At 39.7% G+C, this 19750-nt stretch overlaps 2 protein-coding genes across 4 annotated transcripts in view; one reads left to right on the top strand and one right to left on the bottom strand.

The window, feature by feature from the left end:
• Window positions 1–7758, top strand: part of PAQR3 (progestin and adipoQ receptor family member 3) — a 49201-nt gene extending 41443 nt beyond the window's left edge. The window contains exon 7 of the mRNA XM_036762799.1: window positions 7693–7758. The gene's annotated coding sequence lies outside the window, so the exon portion shown is untranslated. The remainder of the gene's footprint in view (window positions 1–7692) is intronic.
• The window catches only part of BMP2K (BMP2 inducible kinase), a 121482-nt gene that overhangs the window by 22409 nt on the left and 79323 nt on the right, over window positions 1–19750 (bottom strand). For 2 of the 3 annotated variants that reach the window (XM_036762795.1, XM_036762793.1), the window contains exons 10-14: window positions 17099–17259; window positions 12044–12225; window positions 7685–7780; window positions 6540–6730; window positions 4142–4296 (exon numbers count right to left, since the gene is read on the bottom strand). In XM_036762795.1, coding sequence (XP_036618690.1) covers window positions 4142–4296; window positions 6540–6730; window positions 7685–7780; window positions 12044–12225; window positions 17099–17259 — 785 coding nt within the window. The remainder of the gene's footprint in view (window positions 1–4141; window positions 4297–6539; window positions 6731–7684; window positions 7781–12043; window positions 12226–17098; window positions 17260–19750) is intronic. The other variant, XM_036762794.1, reaches the window with a different exon arrangement.

The raw sequence follows: 19750 nt of genomic DNA on the forward strand, positions 1-19750 counted from the left end.
CTAATGACTTAACTATTTTGTCCCCGCCATCACATGCCTCTTTCTTCATCTCTAAATTAATGTTCTCAAAACAAACTGAAAACCACTAGGAAAGTTTTATTTTCTTTAAATATGAAGAAACCTTCAATTAAAGATTAAGGTAACTTACTTGTATTACAAAATGCCAACTCAAATCTCCCTATCCATTTATCTGTTTTCACAGTTCTAGTTTCACATATTAATTTCTCTGATACAAAGGAATACTTCTAATTTTTAAAATACCAGAAATTGGAGATTTTGTCACTCTCCTCAACCAAAGAAGTCATTTACTTAAGAGTTTGTGTTGGTGAACAAAAACAACAACTTCTTTTCAAGATTTTTAATTTATGTAACAGACTATATAAAAATACAAATATACCTTTACAAGAATTAAGATAAACATGTTCCATAATGCCTGTCTAGATAAAATACTATTAAAAAGTCAAGTTCAATAGTTTGTATATATGACCTAAACATTAAAATCAGAGTATAACTAAGAAGTATAGCTATAAATATAATCTGTCGTTTCTCAGCCCTTTTAAATCTTTGCTTTCATCTTAAAACATTTTTTAAATTAAAGAATAGCAACTTTTAATATTGGAAGGACAAAAAGTTTTACTTAATAACTGACATTTAAATTTTTAGCATAGTTCTATTCTGTACATCAGTAACAGAAGCCAGTCATACATGAAGCTTTCACAATTCAAAGTCTTTTCAAAAATAGCCAATTACAGATAAGCATGTACTTGTATATATTCCATCTGTTATTTCTATAGAAAATGCAATTATGTAATTAAATTATTTTTTTTAAATGTCACATACATATACTTTTAATTAACCAAATTTACTATGTACACAGTGTATTTGATTACATAAGATTTAAACATCAAAACCCAAATTCTCTACAAACAAGTGAAAGGACACTCTATTGTTTCCTAGCAATATTTGCAGCTGCTCATATAAGTTTTAACTTTAAAAAAGACTGTTCCCAAAGCATTTATCTAGTTCCTATGGGAGACAGTGCATTTGTTATTTATCTTTGGGTTTCTATAAATTAACTTAATCTAAGTCCTTGAATAAAAAGCAATGAAAAGAGATTCTAATTCAAAAAAAATTATACTGGTGAGATAAATTCGATTATTTTGAACTCAAGTAAGCACAGATCAAACGCTGCACACCCTATAATTAGATAAAACTTAAATTAAGTGAGAAACAAAAAGCAATGAAAAATCCAACTTAGTATAAGAATGTTAAACCACACAAAATCAAGCGTTATCTTGATGCATCAGTTAAGATTAGCTATATTGGCTCTTAAGTATATGTTACAATTTTGATATGTTGGATCACCATTATAAATTTGGAAAATTTTTCCATACTTTGGAAACATAGTAGATATACCATTTTTTCCAGATAATGTGGTATTTGTAAGGTAAAAAGATTACATGGCAGTGCTACTGCTCCTATAATGAATTAAAATTTACATATAGGGTCAGAACCTAGTAATTAGGTGATTAGTACATTTTTAAACATCTAGAATCCCTCAAAGGAACATTATACACAGAATAGCTAAGTTCTATGGTTATTATCTCATTTAAAAAAAACTTTTGCAGTTAACAGCAACCATTTCAAATTGAAATATATAAGTTTAATGGATTTCTTCTTTAGCAAGCTCTATCAAAGATACACTTTTTTCCATGATTCAGTCATCATTATGTAGACTACTATAATTTCCCCCACTGCCAAAACCTATTACCTCACTGGAAGTGTCTAAGATCTTTAACTCTTAATCTGGGGCTTGTCGGAACTATCAATTAATCAACAAAATGCAAATGTTTTACTTCACCTGCATGTGACAGGCTCTGAATTCTTTTTTGTTTACTTTCTCATTTGGGTCTATGTTCTGAGTGTAACTGAGAATAACAGAAATCTGACCTACAGATACTTTTATTTGGAACTTAGTTACCTTTCTTAATGAATATTACAATGAAATATTAATTATCTAGTCCTGACAATAATGATTAAATATGTGGTTGAATTCTGGCTCTTAGGTAAACATTTTAGTTGAGTTTTATACTACAAATATAATTTCATAGACATAAATGTCATGTTGTTGTTCAGTCATTTCAGTCATGTCCCTTTGTGACCCCATTTGGGGATTTCTTGGCAGAGATACTGGAGTTTGCCATTTCCTTCTCCAGCTCATTTTACAGATGCAGAAATGGAGGCAGAGTTAAGTGACTTATCCAGGGTTGCATAACTATTAAGCGTCTGAGGCCATATTTGAACTCAGGTCTTCCTGACTCCGGGGCAGGCAATCTATCCACTGAGCCATCTAGCTGACCCATAAATGCCATATTTGCTCATAACAAGTGAAAGGAGCAATTGAGCAGTCTAGAAGAAGCAAAGTTGTTAGATGGTGACACAGACTAATAATAACACTTTTGCCAATCTATATTGTCAATAGAAAAGTTCAAAAACATATTGACTGACAAACTGCAAAAATAGTTTTGCCAAAAAACAACAAAATTCAGCCTTACAATGTTTAAAACTATTATCAGAATGCCAGAAATAAGAATTCTAATGTGGTCTTTTTTTTTTTCTTTTAAAACAATCCTGAATTTGTTTGGGACTTAAATATTTCTCCAACAGTGAGGATTTATTTCCTTTAAAACAAGTGTTGGCAAACTACAGGTGGCACTGTGTCTGTAAAGCCAGAGAGCTAAGAAGAGTTTTTACATATTTGAAAAAAAATTTTACTTGATTTAAAAATGTAAACCTCATTCTTAGCTCAAAGGCCCTAAGGCTATAGTTTACCAGCCCTGCTTTAAAGAATCCTCACTTGGTGTGGGGCTATACACATTTTAAAAGTACTTAACATGCCATTTTTTTTTTACACAAGAATCCAAAATGTTTCATGATGCTGGTTTTGCCATGGTAGCTTACAAACTTTTGTTTTGCTAAATAGAACCCATTTTTCAACTGCATTTTGCAGCTTATTTCACTGTTTTCAACCAAGTAACCACAAAGTATGATTCAACAAAAATTTTTATCCCAAACTGTTCATTTTAAGATGATCATTTAGTCTCTAGGAGTGGGGAACCTGCAGCCTCAAGGCCACATGTGGACCTCTAGGTCCTCAAGTGCAGCCCTTTGACTAAATCCAAAATTCACAGAACAAATCCTTTTATGAAGGCCTTGGGGCCATAGGTTCTCCACCCCTGGTAGCTGTAGTAAAGAGCTTAACTTGGAATTATCCTGTGAGACAAATGGTCAAAGAGAAGTAACTAAAAGCTGGTAGGAAGATGTCTCTCTGTCCTAAGATATCAAAAAAAATTAAATCATGGAAGAGGATTTGTGTCTCCTTCTTTGCCATGTATTCAGACTCAGCTTTCAAAAAAGGAACCAAATATTCTCCTTCCATCCAGGTCCTACCTGACCGCACCCCCCCCCCAAAAAAATTGCCTATAAGATTATGAGTGTATACACATATACATGTAAAAAGACACATATGTGTGGTAAAGCCTAAAATAATGCATTAGGATTTAGAAGTAAGGAAATAATTATAAGTAAAAACATTGAGATATCTGACTTGAAGAGAAAGGAGTTTATTTAACTATTGCCATGTCAGAACAATAAAGCAGCCCTTACAAGTAGCCACTCATCAAAAGGACGTTACAAAACATTAACATAATGTAGTAGACCATATTTTCTTTCAGGCATTTTCAAAGGGCATTTCAGAACCTCCCCTGCTCCCCCACAGAATCTCCTATTCAGATGTACAATAAAGGAGAGCTGTAAATGACTAATAAAGCAAGCAACTAATTTGTGTCCCATTAGTTATATTTGAACATCGTTTCCATACTGAGAGAGTCTCATTTGAACAACAATTGATATGGAGTATTTCAGAGTTAAGAGAGCAAGGCGATTTTCTGCTATCTGAGACTGATACCAAATGGTTGGTTTTGGACACAACACACTTGGATGATGGACACGAAGGAGAGAAGGTGGACCCTAAGACTGCCCTCAAACGCTCCAAAAGAACTTCCCACACATGCCCAGACCGCGGGGCCCAACCAGAACCTCCTTTACTGGGAAGCCAAATAAGCCTTCAAGCATCCCTTACTTGATCTCAGAAGGTCAAACTCTCTGTCCAAGAGCTCCTCCTCTGTTAGCTTAGAGAAATTGTCCTCTCCAAATGGATTCCAGCCCGACATGTCAGGGGGGTTATTGAGGTTCTGATTCGGGAAAGTAGCAGCTGCCTCTGCATCAGGAACTGATCTATGGAGACAATTAGGCAAGAGGAAGGGAAAATTAAAAGTTGGAATATGCATCCTCCTATCACTTACATTTTAAAATTTAAAAGCCTTCAACCTTAAATCGGCAGCACAGAGCCAGTACTAGAGGGAAGATCTCTCCCTCCTCCTTAGATGGCTGTACTCTAGGACGATGGAAGATGTGTCCTTCCTGCCCTTCGCCTTTGACCTGGGCCTAGGAAGACTCCATTGCTGCCGTTCCTTCTCCCTGGGTCCAGCTGGGCCAGGCTGCAGATGAGACCTAGCCTAGGGGACTCATACCAGGAGGGCTCTCCAGGATCAAAGGCTGGGATTCTCTGCTTCCTCCCTAAACCTTGAAACAATTTTGCCCTACAAGCAAGAATCCCTAGGTATACATCTGTATAAAGGCAAAAGGGCTGCTAACAATATCACTCCATACCAGGTCCTCAGAGTATCTGTGCAGTCAAAACTATTTTCATACTACTACTAGTAGAGTATATATTAACAGATATAACTTACATAAAGAAAAGCACTTTGGGCTCTTCAATAATCATTATGTCAGGTAAGTGGTACAGTGGATAGAACACTGGAACTGGAGTCAAGAAGACCCAAGTTCAAATCCTACTGTAGACGTTTACCAGCTGTGTGACCCTGGGAAAGTCACTCAACCTCTATCTGGGTCAGTCTCCTCATAAAATGAGGATAATAACAGTACGTATCTCCCAGGGTTGTCATAAGGATAAAATGAGGTAACATTTGTCAAGAAAAACCTGCATTTCTACACCACGCCAGGAGGGGGAAGACAGAGGGAGGAAACTAGGTGAGAGGGGAGACAAGGAAGAGAAGAGATGGAAGAGGGAGGGAACGCTTCTCCCTCTAGGGCTTAGCTAGAACTCTCCCATCACTAAGTTCTGGGCTGAATTCGGTGTCAGACATCAAGGGACGTGGATGATTCTTCCAGGCAACAATAAGAAGTTTCTGTGTGGTATCCCCTGTCTTTATCCCCTCAAACTGACCCAAGAACAAGTTTACACTCAATTTATACTTCTGAGTGACTGACTGATTGATTCAGCTGAGCTGACTGATCCTCCTGGGACTGGGCCTATGCAGAGAGGGGCATGGCCATAAGCACTGACCCCCAGTTGGTAAACAGGGTGGATGGGATTCAGAGCCAGATTCCTGGGCCCCAACGAGCCAGGGGACCCTTCGCATTCCTGCAGCTGCTTCATAGGCCATCTTTCTGTAGTCTACCTCTCCCACAGAATGGAAATTCCTTGAGGGCAAGCATAAGGGCAGCTTTATCTCCGCCACTGTATCCCCATTACTTCCATGGGACAAAAAGGATGGCTTTGTGCACAAGAGGCATGGAGTAAGTGTTTGCTAAACTGAACTGATAGCAGTGCACTACAGGAGGGCTACCGAAAACACGGGCCATGCGCCCCCATGCAGCCCACCCGTGTCCACCACAAGCACAGAAATCAACACAAATGCTTTAGTTAAAGCATTTATGTCAATTTCCAAGCCCATCGTAAACACAGGCGGGCCGCCTAAAATTGCACTGCGGGCCCCACTTTGGACAGCCCTGCACTGCAGAAACCTTTTCTCCCCATAGCCGCTGACCTAAAATTTCTAGGTACCAACAACAACTGTATGGATTTTTTTCAACAGTGAAAAACGTGTATAAATATAGACGTGTGAATGAGGTCTGGGGACAGAAACTTTTGAAAAAATCTTAATAGCAAAGAAGCAAGAAAAGGCTATATAAGTTTAATACTCAACACCAAATCAGCATGGGTAAATATAAACAATGAGACTAAGAGAAGAGTTCAAAATAAACTTACCTTGAAAAATCAGGTTAAGGAACAAAGTGAAATTAAATGGATAACCTAGAATTTAGGGTGGAAAAACAAGCATGCTTTTAACTAGTGAAAGTTTTGTTGTTTTGTTTCATTTTGTTTTTTAAGGTGGTGGGGTTTTTGCTTGTGTTCCATTTTCTTTTTCGAATTCTGTGGTCTGCATTAGTACATGAGTCACTCCTGAATGCCAAGGCAGTGGTAGGGACAGTTAAGCCTTGTTTACAAGTACCACTCATAGCAGACTTAAGAAACAAGGAGGATTAGAAAAAGAGAGAATGGGAAAGGGAAATGTTCCATGAGATAAGCACACTAGAAATTGCCTTGTATCCCTCAGTAGGAATAATATTTTAAGGTTACCTCCACATAAACCTTCTATTAGGAAAATGCTCACCTATTGGCATTGTAAGAAGAGTCTATTATGGCTCCAATCTGGGAAGGCAGAGATGAAGGACAGGAAGCTAAGGCTGGTGAGAACTCTTGAGGGGAGGTGAGATACTCAGGGGAACGTTGCTGCTGTGGCTGCTGCTGCTGCTGCTGAGCAAGCATCTGCTGCTGAAAGAAAGCCTGCTGATACTGCTGCATCTGAAAGAAGGAAATGCCATCACAACACACCAACACTCAGGCCATTAAAAACCTTGACTAAGGCTCCATGCTCTTCCGCTAGAGGTCACCCTAACTAAGCCAGGAGATCAAGACTGAGAAGCTGTTTTTGGTGAAGGCATATTCCTGGGGGGCCTCAGGGGAGAAAATCAGTCCTAAGTGCCTCCAATGGAAAGCCTGGGCCCACTCAACACAACTGAGCCAAACAGTAACAAAAGGGAATAGCCATCTTACATTGGAACTGGCAAATATCAAATAAGGATTTCTAGAGTTCATCAAAACAGCATGTAAATATCAAAGAAGCTGTAAGTGTGGTCCTTTGCCATAAGAAAAGTGCAATTATATATGGCCTACTGGTTACTTCATTTATAAATTCATGTGTCAGGTTCAGAAAATTAAATCAAATTTAAGGAAATATCTCTTTTTGAACTGTTGCTGTTGTTTTGGGAAAAGCACCCTTGCCAAATAACTATACTGAATTCGTTATAAAAAACTATGGTAAACATCTAGGGAAAGAAGTACGGAGTCTGAATGCGAATTGAAACATACTATTTTTAGTTTTTTGTTGTTTTTCATTTTCTCATGGCTTTTCTCTTTTGTTCTGATTCTTCTTTCACACCATGACAAACAGAAATTACGGAAATATGTTTAACATGATTGTACACGTATAACCTATATCAGATCACTTGCTATCTTGGGGAGGGGGGAGGGGAGTGATGGAGAGAAACAATTTGGAACTCAAAATTTTACAAACATGAATGTTGAAAACTATCTTTACATAATTTGAAAAAATACTACTAAGGAAAAAAATAGTTGGAAGATATAAAAAAAACTATGGTGAATTCTAAGATCTTGATTTTACACCTTTCAAAAAATATATACAATTACAATCTATTGTGTTTAAAAAGAATATTCTAGAAACCATGCAACACTTACCATTGCAGGGTACTGGGATGCAGAAGATTGCTGCTGATACATCGAATGCATTAAAAATTGTTGTTGGACTATCTGCTGCTGCTGCTGCATTGCCTGCTGATACCAGAGTGAAAACACAAGCAAAAACAGGCAACTAATCAATGTTTCCAAATCAATCCATCAACATTTATCAAGCACCTCGGGCACCAGGCATTGCACTACGAGTCGAGAACACGAAAACTAGCATTTACAGAGTGCTTTAAGGATGGCTGAACAGATCCCCTAGGTTCTCAGCTGGCCTTCAACAGCCCTGTAATGTAAGAACTACTGTTATTCCCTGTGCAGATGAGGCAACTGAGGCAGACAGGTAAAATGACTTGCCCAGGATCATACTGCTAACATCTGAAACAGGATATGAGCTGAAGTCTTCCTGACCCCAAGTCCACCACTATCTGTAACACTCCATCAGAAGAAACATGTACATACATATAGACAGGAAAATGGATAGGTATCAGACCTGTGAATTAGGGAACCACCACCGAAGAGAACACACTTGTCTAACACAAGTAACCACCTGCTCTGCAACCAATAGCTTTAATTTATAAGTTTAAAGTATAGTCTGGAGGGAACTATGCAACTGTTTGAGAGAGGACATGGTTTGGCCAGGGTGACAGCCAGTACATGCCAGAGGGCAAAGCTGTTTGAGGCTCGAGGCTGCTTCTCTCCCTTTCCTGAGGCTGCCCCGAAGCAGGGCACCACAGAGTACAGCAGAGAGCGAGCGCTGATAAGAAAGCCTGGCTCTGCCACTTACTGCTGACAAGTCACTCTACCTCTTGGGGCCTAAATTTCCTCATCTATGAAACCAGGAGGCTCTTTCAAGCTACATAAAGGGATTTACGTCCCTTCCAAGCCTAACTCTAGACTTCTATGAGGGAACTCTCACATTACGAAGTTGCATACCTTAAAATACATTAATATTGAAGTTAAAACAGTTAAATCTGAATCATGAGTATATGTGTGTATATATATATATATATATGCATATATATATATATATATATATACATACACACACAAATATTCAAGGTTTTATGAGTACATTTAACACTATCAAAATATTAACACTGAGGAATGCATTAAGAACAAACTGAACTTGTTTTTGTGGAGATTTGTTGATATATAGATAAATATATAGATATACATACACACAAACACAAACATTTAAGGCAAAAGCAGTCTCCTTCTACTAAATCCAGACGTTTGATAAAAGCAGCCTCTACTAAGGTCCTGGCAATGTACACTAGATTTTCCTAATAATTTAACTGTGCATGATACTTCATTAGTTCAGGGTACTTCATTGCCTTAGTTTCCTGGTCACCTATATAAGGGAGGAAGTAGATTCCAGGGAGATGAGATGCCCTGACACAGAAACCTTGCACTCTTCTAGCAAGATGCTTCTTACCACACATCACAAGTCTTCTCAATGGGACAGACAGCATGAGACTAATGAACTAGTGAGATTAGGAAGTCAACTGATCACAGGCATGCAGCAATTAGAGACAAATGTAATTGTACTTTGAGAATCAAAGAATTGTGCCAGGGAGATGATAAAAATTCTAAAAGGCTTTTGTTAAATTTGTTAACTTTGTATTTGGGGTGATTATGATCTCAAGGTCCTCCATTTATGGCAGCCTTGGTCCCTCCCTAAAGCCTGCCATCTGAAGATTGTCCAAGAAATGTGCTACATGAACTAATTGAGATTCTACATTTGGCATTTCAAACTCTACCAAGTTGCCTTACAATCAGAAGTGATCATTTGACTGGATGGCTGGAATCAGAGTCAATGACTAATAGTCAACATCGAAGTCAGTCTCCAGGGGAGGAATCCAAGGATCAATATTTGGTCCTGTCCTGCTGGGCACTTTTAACAATGAACTGGACAGAGAAATAGATGCTACGTCCACCGAGTCTCCAGATGACACAAAGCTGTGAATGGCGGTTTACACAAGAGATGGGGGTGGGGATCCGAAAGGACACTCTGACAGGGCAGAACGATAGGCTACACTGAACAAGATGAAGTCACTAGGTATAAAGGTAAAGTTTTCCAGGCGGGCACAAAAAAAAAAAAAAGCAATCTCCCAAGTACACAATGGGGGAGGCATGGAGAGAGAACAGATCTGGGGATTGTAATGGAATATATATGTCAGTAGTGTGATATGCTGGCCAAAAAGGCTGATGCAACCTTGGGTTGCACTGAGAGGAAAAGCTTCTGGGAGCGCAGGAGTGACAGTCTCCCCGATTTCTGTCGTTATCAGACCATATCTGGAGTACTGTGTCAGCTAGAGGAGCTGTGGTTTAAGAAAGATGGACAAGTTAGAGCGTGTCTAGAGACGAGAAAGGAAAGTGAATGGCTTTGTATCCATGTCATATGGGGACAGACTGAAGGAGGCTGACATGTTAAAAGAAGTTTCATGTGGAGTAGAGATTGCAATTGTTACATTGGCCCCAGAACCCAGAGCAACAGGAAGAAGTTTCAAACAAGCAAATTTAGGCTGGGAGATAGAAAAAACTTCTCCACAGTTAAGAGACAGAACAGATTGTCTTGAAAGGTGAGGAGTCTTCTTAGAGGACTTTAAGTGTCATCTGGACAACTACATTGTATACTGACTGGACAAGACAGATGCCTTCCCACTTCCAGACTCTGGGATTTTGTTGAGACCCTGAGGACAAAGCATCAGCAGCGTCTGAACTCCCCCTTAATAATAATCCTAAGTCTCTGAACAAAGGTGAGGAAGAATCTTTACCCACCCCCACCCCCCAAAGAGATCCCCTAGCAAGAGCCTATAAAAGGGAAACATTTTAACACCACCACCACCACCACCACCACCACCACTACCACCACCAACTTAGTAGGGGTCTAAGGAGAGGGAAATGCTGGCTGCTGGGCCACAGAATACTAAGTGGATAGTGGATTATGAGGAGAGCCCCAAACTCAAGCCCCCAAAAGAAGGATCCTTTAAGATCTTAACCACATTATGACCTTGGACCATGATAAGGATTAGGGACTGTGCTAAAGTGTCACCATCTGTGCTGTGGTCCCTTCCTGATCATCATCATGCTTTCATTGACTGCCCCTAACCCACCAACTCCCTCTTCCCAACCCTCATCCCCAACATGGACCAGATCATTAAGAGCTGAGTTCAGTCCTTTTGAAGAACAGAGGAACAGCCTGGGATTTCATGAACTTGTTCTCCTCTATATCCAGCTATCCTTTCAGGGGGTTATTACATCACTTGATTTGTTTCTGCATTAGCCTTGCTATGCTAATGGTGCCTGTGATGTTTCTCTTACCAGAGTTGTCCTCTATCAGGCCTCAAGTGGTGAAAGGTACTAAAGACCTTGCCACCAGGCAAGTGACAGAAGCAACATCAAGTCATGTCTCTTTCATGCAGGCTAGACTAATTTTTCCCTGTAACACAATGAAGCCATCCTAGAGACTTAAAGGGTTTAGGGAATAAAGCTCAAATCATTGACTTTTTGGAATATTTTCCATGCTATTAAGTCAATTTCCTTTAAAAAAAAAAAGCTAGCTGTTCATCAACAAGTGTCTCATTTCATTCCAATCTGGAACCACCAGACCAACCTGAATCAGGCTTAGAACCCAACAAAGCCATTAAAAGTACTTCCCTCCTTTTTCTCCCCACACAACTGAAAAGTAAACTCACCAGAGAAAAGTTATGATCTGCGCTAGCACCAACCCATTTCCTCCTACACCCCCAACGCTATGCTCTGCCTGTTCACTGGGCCATTTGTCATTCTGCCCATTTCCAGTTCGTATGGGCACAAGTCAGAGACTTTCTCTTTTTCTAGCAGGGTGGGGAAGTCTGAAAAAGAATTACTAAGACATCCAGTCTCCCAGACACAATCAGCTCTCAAACGCTCTGGATAGTAATTATTATAACTCCACCAAAATAGTATTATTATTTTCAGTAGCAATCTGAGTGTTCTGCTAAGTAAAGCAGAGGATGAGAAGGTGCTTCTATGCACATACCATGCTAATTTTCTCTCCAACAGAAGCACATCCTCCTGTTTCCTAAGATACATTTCTACTAACAAGATGAAGCAGGGTTTTTTATCAAAACCAGAACAATTATGAGTAGGAGAAATGTTTATTAAGTCTCTCACCCCAGAACATTACTGTTCTGATACAGCATAAGTTTTAAAAATAAATACAAAGAAATGCAAACCAACTGCAGATTGCATTTTAAAATAACTCCCCTGAGGTTACTGACCAACAACTAGACAGGCACCTACTATTCTGAACAAAATAAACCACCTTCACAATACAAGTGAAAAATCCTCCAATAAGAAGTCTATTACCTGCTGAACATAAGCATCCTGAAATAGCTGGGGCTGCTGGTAATGGTACGGATGATGCACATGATGAAGCTGCTGCAATCTCCAGTCACCTTGCTGTAACTGTTGCAATACTCGATGTTGTTGCGGAGGCTGCTGACCCTGAGGCAACACCATCTCTTGACTGTTTCCAAGTTTCAATGTTCCTAAAATATATTTCCAAAGGCGTTTGTTAACTTCTTTCAAATGTACATAGTCCCTCCACCTTGCCTCCACTCCTCATTCAGTGCAATTCTTGTCCTTATCTACTTTCCCCTAAACTCCCATTTATTGTAGCTACCATTAAAGACTTCTTCCACAAGAACTAAGACTGATCATCAATGGAGACGCTACTTGACTCTGCTGTCTTCAAACACACTGTTTTCTTGAAACGATTTTTCTTAAAAATAATTTTCACACCTGCATACTGTCAAACTACATGCCTAGTTAGGACCTCTTGGTGGCTAAAGATAAATGAGTCTCAAATTCTTGGATCACAAAAATAGCTTTTGAGGATTTTCTCCAACCCCAGCAACCACTGAACTTCTTCACCCCCAAAAATAAAAAGGAAAAAAAAAGACAAGAGGGGAGGGGAAGGGAGGGTAGCAGAGGAGGGGAGAGGAGGGGAGGAAGAAAAGAAATCTTCCACAGGCTGGCAGCCTGGGTCCTGGCTTCTTCTAAGATACAGGGTCTCACTGAGGGTGTTCCAGAACGGAAGCCTCTGCTACCAGCAGAGCTTAGAATGTTTCCTGCCCTCCTGACCCAATCTCACACTCCTAAAGTCTTTCTTATGGTTCAGGGACAAAGGCAAAGACTAATAAACCAAACCCCAACTCATCATTTCTAACACATAAAGTTGCACATTTTAAAAGTGCAAAGATTCTAGAGTAAATGTATATTTTCTAAAGTCTTTTTTAAAAATAAGTTAGAGGGAACATTTTGTTAGATAAGAAGAAAAGGAGGGGGGGGGGGGGTGAAGCCAAGATGGCAGCTGGAAAGCAGGCACTTGCGTGAGCTCCCTGCCCAGGGCCCTCCAAAAACCTATAAAAAATGGCTCTGAACAAATTCTAGAACTGCAGAACCCACAAAAGAGCAGAGGGAAGCAGGGCTCCAGCCCAGGACAGCCTGGATGGTCACGGGGTAAGGTCTATCACGCACGGAGCTGGGAGCAGAGTGGAGCAGAGCCCAGGGTGAGCCGCGCCTGGAGCAACCAGACCAAGAGCCTGGTGGAACAGGCCCTAGCACCCCGAATCAGTGACCTGTGGCACTTACCAGACTTCTCAACCCACAAACATCAAAGACAACAGAGAAGGTTAGTGGGAAAAGCTGCTGGGACAGAATGAAAGGAATTTGTGGTTCGGGCCACATCCCCAGGGGCAAGGGGGGTAGTGCAGCTACAGAACTACAGCTGCAGTTGCTTCTGGCCCCAGGCCCACCTAGTGGGAGGAATTAAGTGGCGGATCCGAGTGGGAGTGCAGAGCCTATTTAAGATCTGAGTCCAGTCCAGGTTGGTGGTTCTTGGGGGAGGAGAAATGCTGGTGTGGCAGAGCTTGCTGTGCAGAAATAGCTCTGAAAACAACAGCGCATCCCCTCAGGCTTGGAACAAAGTACTCTCTACTCTACAAGCAGTCATACCCTGACAAAAAACTCAAGGGTCAAGTAGTTGGCTGGGAACATGGCCAGGCAGCAAAAACGGATTCAGATTCAGACTCAGACTTTGGAATCCTTCTTTGGTGACAAAGAAGACCAAAACATACAGCCAGAAGAAGTCAACAAAGTCAAAGAGCCTACATCAAAAGCCTCCAAGAAAAACATGAACTGGTCTCAGGCCATGGAAGAGCTCAAAAAGGATTTGGAAAAGCAAGTTAGAGAAGTAGAGGAAAAATTGGGAAGAGAAATGAGAAGGATACAAGAAAACCATAAAAACAAGTCAATGACTTGCTAAAGGAGACCCCAAAAAATACCAAAGAAAGCAACACCTTAAAAAATAGACTAACTCAAATGGCAAAAGAACTCCAAAAAGCCAATGAGGAGAAGAATGCCTTGAAAGGCAGAATTAGCCAAATGGAAAAGGAGGTCCAAAAGACCGCTGAAGAAAATACTGCCTTAAAAATGAGAATGGAGCAAGTGGAAGCTAGTGACTTTATGAGAAATCAAGATATTATAAAACAGAACCAAAGCAATGAAAAAGTAGAAGACAACTGAAGTATTTCATTGGAAAAACCACTGACCTGGAAAACAGATCCAGGGGAGATAATTTAAAAATTATTGGACTACCTGGAAGCCATGATCAAAAAAAGAGCCTAGATATCATCTTTCAAGAAATTATCAAAGAGAACTCCCCGGATATTCTAGAACCAGAGGGGAAAACAGAAATTGAAAGAATCCACCAGTCACCTCCTGAAAAAGATCCCAAAAAGAAAACTCCTAGGAATATTGTTGCCAAATTCCAGAGCTCCCAGATCAAGGAGAAAATACTGCAAGCAGACAGAAAGAAACAATTTGAGTATTGTGGAAACACAATCAGAATAACACAAGATCTAGCAGCTTCTAGATTAAGGGACCAAAGGGCTTGGAATATGATATTCTGGAGGTCAATGGAGCTAGGATTAAAACCTAGAATCACCTACCCAGCAAAACTGAGTATCATGCTCCAAGGTAAAATATGGACTTTCAATAACATAGAGGACTTTCAAGCTTTCTCAGTGAAAAGACCAGAGCTGAATAGAAAATTTGACTTTCAAACACAAGAATCAACAGAAGCATGAAAAGGTAATCAAGAAAAAGAACAAGAAAAAAAATCACAAGGGATTTACTAAAGTTGAACTGTTTTGCTTACATGCCTACATGGAAAGATGATGTGTATGATTCATGAGACCTCAGTATTAGGGTAGCTGAAGGGAATATACATCTGTGTGTGTGTGTGTGTGTGTGTGTGTGTGTATACATGTATATATATGTGTGTGTATATAGATAGATATAGATAGATAGACAGAGAGCACAGGGTGAGTTGAATATGAAGGGATGGTATCTAAAAAGATCAAATCAAATTAAGGGATGAGAGAGGAATATATTGAGAGAGGGAGAAAGGGAGAGATAGAATGGGGTAAATTATCTCGCATAAAAGTGGCAAGAAAAAGCAGTTCTGCAGGAAGGGAAGAGAAGTCAGGTGAGGGGGAATGAGTGAATCTTGCTGTCATCAGATTCGACCTGAGGAGGGAATACCATACACATTCAATTGGGTATCTTACCCCACAGGAAAGGAGGAAGATGATAAAAAAGGGGGAACGATAGAAGGGAGGGCAGATAGGGGGAGGAGGTAATCAAAAACAAACACTTTCAAAAAGGGACAGGATCAAGGGAGAAAATTGAATAAAGGGGCATAGGTTAAGAAGGAGCAAAATATAAGTATTTCACAACATGAATATTGTGGAAGGGTTTTACATAATGATACGCATGTGGTCTACGTTGAATTGCTTGCCTTCTTAGGGAGGGTGGGTGGGGAGGGAAGAGGGGAGAGAATCTGGAACTCAAAGTTTTAAAAACAGATGTTCACAAAAAAAAAATTTTTGCATGCAACTAGGAAATAAGATACACAGGCAATGGGGCATAGAAATTTATCTTGCCCTACACGAAAGTAGGGGAAAAGGGGATGAGAGGGGAGTGGGGTGACAGAAGGAAGGGCTGACTGGAGAATGGGGTAATCAGAATATATGCAATCTTCGAGTGGGTGGGAGGGTAGAAATGGGGAGAAAATTTGTAATTGAAACTCTTGTGAAAATCAATGCTGAAAACTAAATATAGTAAATAAATTAAATTTTAAAAAGTAAAAAAAAAAAAAAGAAAGAGAAAATTCAACTCCATAAGTATTTTTTAAAAGGCTTGTTCTGAAATTCATTATGTAGCATTGGTAACATAATCAAAATCATATTAAAGAACAGGAATTGCTGTTTATAAAAAACAAAAGAATACTATGCTAAAAAATACTAATTCATACTCTAGAAATATTTTTCTTAAATTACTCTCAACAGACACTCAAGTACAGTTTCAAATAAACAGAAATCCAACTGATAATTGCTATTGTACCACCTCACAGTTATCCTCTTTGGAAGACAAGCTTTATAATTTGCACACAGAAAGCTACTGGAACGTTTAAAACTCACTCCAAAGGACAAAATATTTTTAAATCTCCTTTTATTAGGTACAGAATAATCATGATCCTCTAAATTGCCTTCCTTTATCTACTTCCCTCAAAGAAAAGAAAAATATCAATGTTCATATAACTACAACTTAATACTTTTAATGGGAACAAATGCCTGCATAAGAAATAGTTTTTGAAAAGGCAAAAGTTATTTCATTTACAAAATGCCAGTAAATATGCTTCGTAGTAGCTGTGGCTACTATATAATATCCACAGCTATGTCATCTTTTTCCTACCTTTCCCACTTTCCTCACTGGGAAGAAGTCAAGGATGGTGACAGGGTGACAACACAGCTAAGGGAAAGATGAAGGCTGCTAATGTTTGGTGCCATTTATACTGAATGAGGAAAAGGATACTTCAGCGCCAGTCTAACTCTTAGGTCACTCTGTAGCACTACATCTACTATCCTAAATGAGTAAGAATAAAATAAGTTACATTATGCACAAGTGGCTATAAAACGACATTCACTACCCACTTTGGCAATGGACTAGCATATAGATTACGAAGAACTGTGCTAAGTTTTAAAAAGGAATAATTTTTTATTGCAAACACTTAGAAACCAGTATGATTCCTATGGCACTGGGTGATCTCTTTCGCCAAGTCTCTGGGGCCTAGGCAGAGATGAGAAAGGGGCCAGTCTTCTGGCCAGGTAGCTCCACTCTGGACCCTGTCACTATCCTAACATCAGTTAATGAACCTGAGTAGATGAGAATGCTCATAATCTGGACACACTTTTTAAAGTATCCTTCACATCTGGCTTAAGATGCGAAATCCAATAATCTATCTCCATATAGGCCAAACTCAAATAGGTAGAAAGTTGACTGTTCAAAGCCACATACCTTTTAGCCGCTGGTTACCAATTTCACCAGGAACAGGTACTTTAACTGGTGTGGCCGAGCTCTGAATCGCTAGCACGCTAGGAGCGGCAGTGCTTGAATTAGCCTTTGGTCTCTGTCTTGGTGCAATTGAGGTTTCTGTTGGTCCAATGGTATCTGTTATTCTAAAAGAGAAGAATAAATTTCATTTCATATATTACAATGTGACTGAAGACTACCGAAATTATTACATATTTACACATTATTCCACTAACAACACACATGACAACCACAAAGGCCACCTAACTGGAGGGTCACTTGTTTCAGGGTTTCAATTGGTAGAAATATAAAATAAAGGAAACTAAAGTTATCTGCATCCTTTAGACCAACTGTCAGAACCACAGGTAAAACAGGAAGCCAAAAGGGCAGCCTTACTTCCCTCTAACCTATCCTCCTGAACCCATTAGGAATGGACAGGCAGCAAGAAGACTCCCCATCCAGCACCAGAGATGTCCTCCTCTCTTGTCTTCTTTTATCCCTTCTCCCCCAGCCAGGGAGCCCAAAACCTATCAACCTCTTAGAGAGAATGGAGTCACCAGCTCTGCTCCTTCTGTTGAGATGGCAGAACATTAGACTAGGCGGTTCTATCTGCCCTCATCTACCCTCTGGCAGATCCCTGGCACTGTTGTCTGACTTACTAACAAAACATCATAAGTTATCCTGGGACTTGCCATCTGCCCTGGATTTGGTTTTGGGGTGTTTTATCCACCCTATACCTCAATTTTCTTTGATTTGTTGTTTCTCGGAATTAGATTTTCCTTAAGGGCAGAGACAGTCTAGCTTTTTCTATTTGTATTTCTAGCACTTGATACAGCACTTGGCAAATAGCACAGGTTTTTAAAAACTGGTTTTGTTATTCATGCATTTATTTATTCCACTTCAATCTGGTGCTAAAGATAGCAATGAAAAGTGTTCACAACAACCAGTCTAGGTGAACCAACAAGATGCACTGTCCATCAATTATTTCAAGAGACACATTTCTCAGGGATCTACCCAGTACTAATTTTTCTCCTGAACCCCAGGTTTGTACCATCAACTACCTGCTGCCCATCTCTACCTTAATATGCCATCAGCAACTCAAATGTGGTAAATCCAATGAAAAGATCATCTTCCTCTCTAAACCCTATTATGCTCCACACGTTCCTTTTTCTGCTGGAGTGTGCAAATATCATCCTCATTTTACAAAAGAGAAACATGAAGCACAAAGAACAGCTATTTATCCAGGGTTGTAAAGCTGGCAAGTGGCAGAATTGGGGCTTCAACTAGTTTCCTGACTCCCAATTCAATGAGAAACAACTGTACAAGTACAGCTTTAGGGGAAACATTAGCTAAGCTTAGATTGAGAAAACAAGAAACCATTCCCTAAAGAATTTCTCTGTGCATGTGTAGAAAGTAAAGATCCATATGTACTATGCTTGTGGAAATGGACAGCCGAGTTCTGAAAATTCCCAAGAGTACAGATACTTTTGAACGAACCTTTCCAGCAGTTAGCCAGAATGAATGATCTAATAAATATCTTTGTTCAACAGTAATTTTTTGTGGAATTCTTAGCTCATCAAAACATTTCTGGAGAATACTGTAGGCAATAAGTAGAGTTCAAATCACTCAAAGCTGTGGAATGAAGTCAGCCACTCCCTGGGAAGCAGTACAGTTCAGTAGAAAAGTGCTAAATGTGTAGTATTCGGATGTGCATTGAAACCCCACCTCCGGTACTCACTCCCTGCATGACCTTAGGCAAGGAAACAATAGGGTAGGGTAAGTGACTACTCATTTCATTTGAATCTAGGGATCTGAGACCTATGTTCCTTCTAGTCACCAGCTCTACAACTTTGGATTCTTCCTTGACTCTTGCTTCTAATATCAAATCAATCTGTCAATTCTTTTCAATAGGACTTCCACGATCTAGTTTCCATCCCTCTCCACCCAAAGACACCACCATGGTTCAGGTCCCTATTACATCTCACATGGACTATTTTGACAGCTTCCAGTCCATGTGCATCCCTACTGAAAAATTAACATCTGAAAAACACAGGTCTGACCATTCAATTGCTCTGTTCAAAAATCTTAACAGCTCTCAATGTCTCCACAATCAAAACACAAACTTTTCAACCTGGCATTTAAAGACCTCCACAAAAAAAAAAAAAAAAAAAAAAAAAGACCTCCACAACGCAGGCTTCCATATACCCTTCCAGAATTCTTGTATATGGCTCCCCTTCCTATATTCTTTAATCCTGACAATCTGGCCTTTCTGGCTGTCCTGTGACCTCCACGTCCTACCTCCTACCTCCGTGCTTCTGCACAGGCTGTCTTCAATACATGGAATACACTCCCTCTACACCTTTACCTCTTAAAACCGGTAATTCCTTTCAAGGCTCAATGCCAAATTTGATGTTAATCTTTTCCTAATACTCTCAATTATTACTACTCTCCTTTTTTTCATTTTTATTGTTTCAAGTACCTAAAATTGAGAGATGTCCTGAGTTGGTCATAATCTCAATACCAAAATCAGCTCTGAAGACTACAGGTTAGAGGAAATAGAGGAAAGACCCAGCCCTGGAGTGACTGAAACATAAGATGTCAACACTGCATCAGACTGAACTACAAAGCCATTTGCAC

This window comes from Trichosurus vulpecula, chromosome 6, assembly GCF_011100635.1.
Source record: "Trichosurus vulpecula isolate mTriVul1 chromosome 6, mTriVul1.pri, whole genome shotgun sequence".
NCBI classification, from domain to species: Eukaryota; Metazoa; Chordata; class Mammalia; order Diprotodontia; family Phalangeridae; genus Trichosurus; species Trichosurus vulpecula.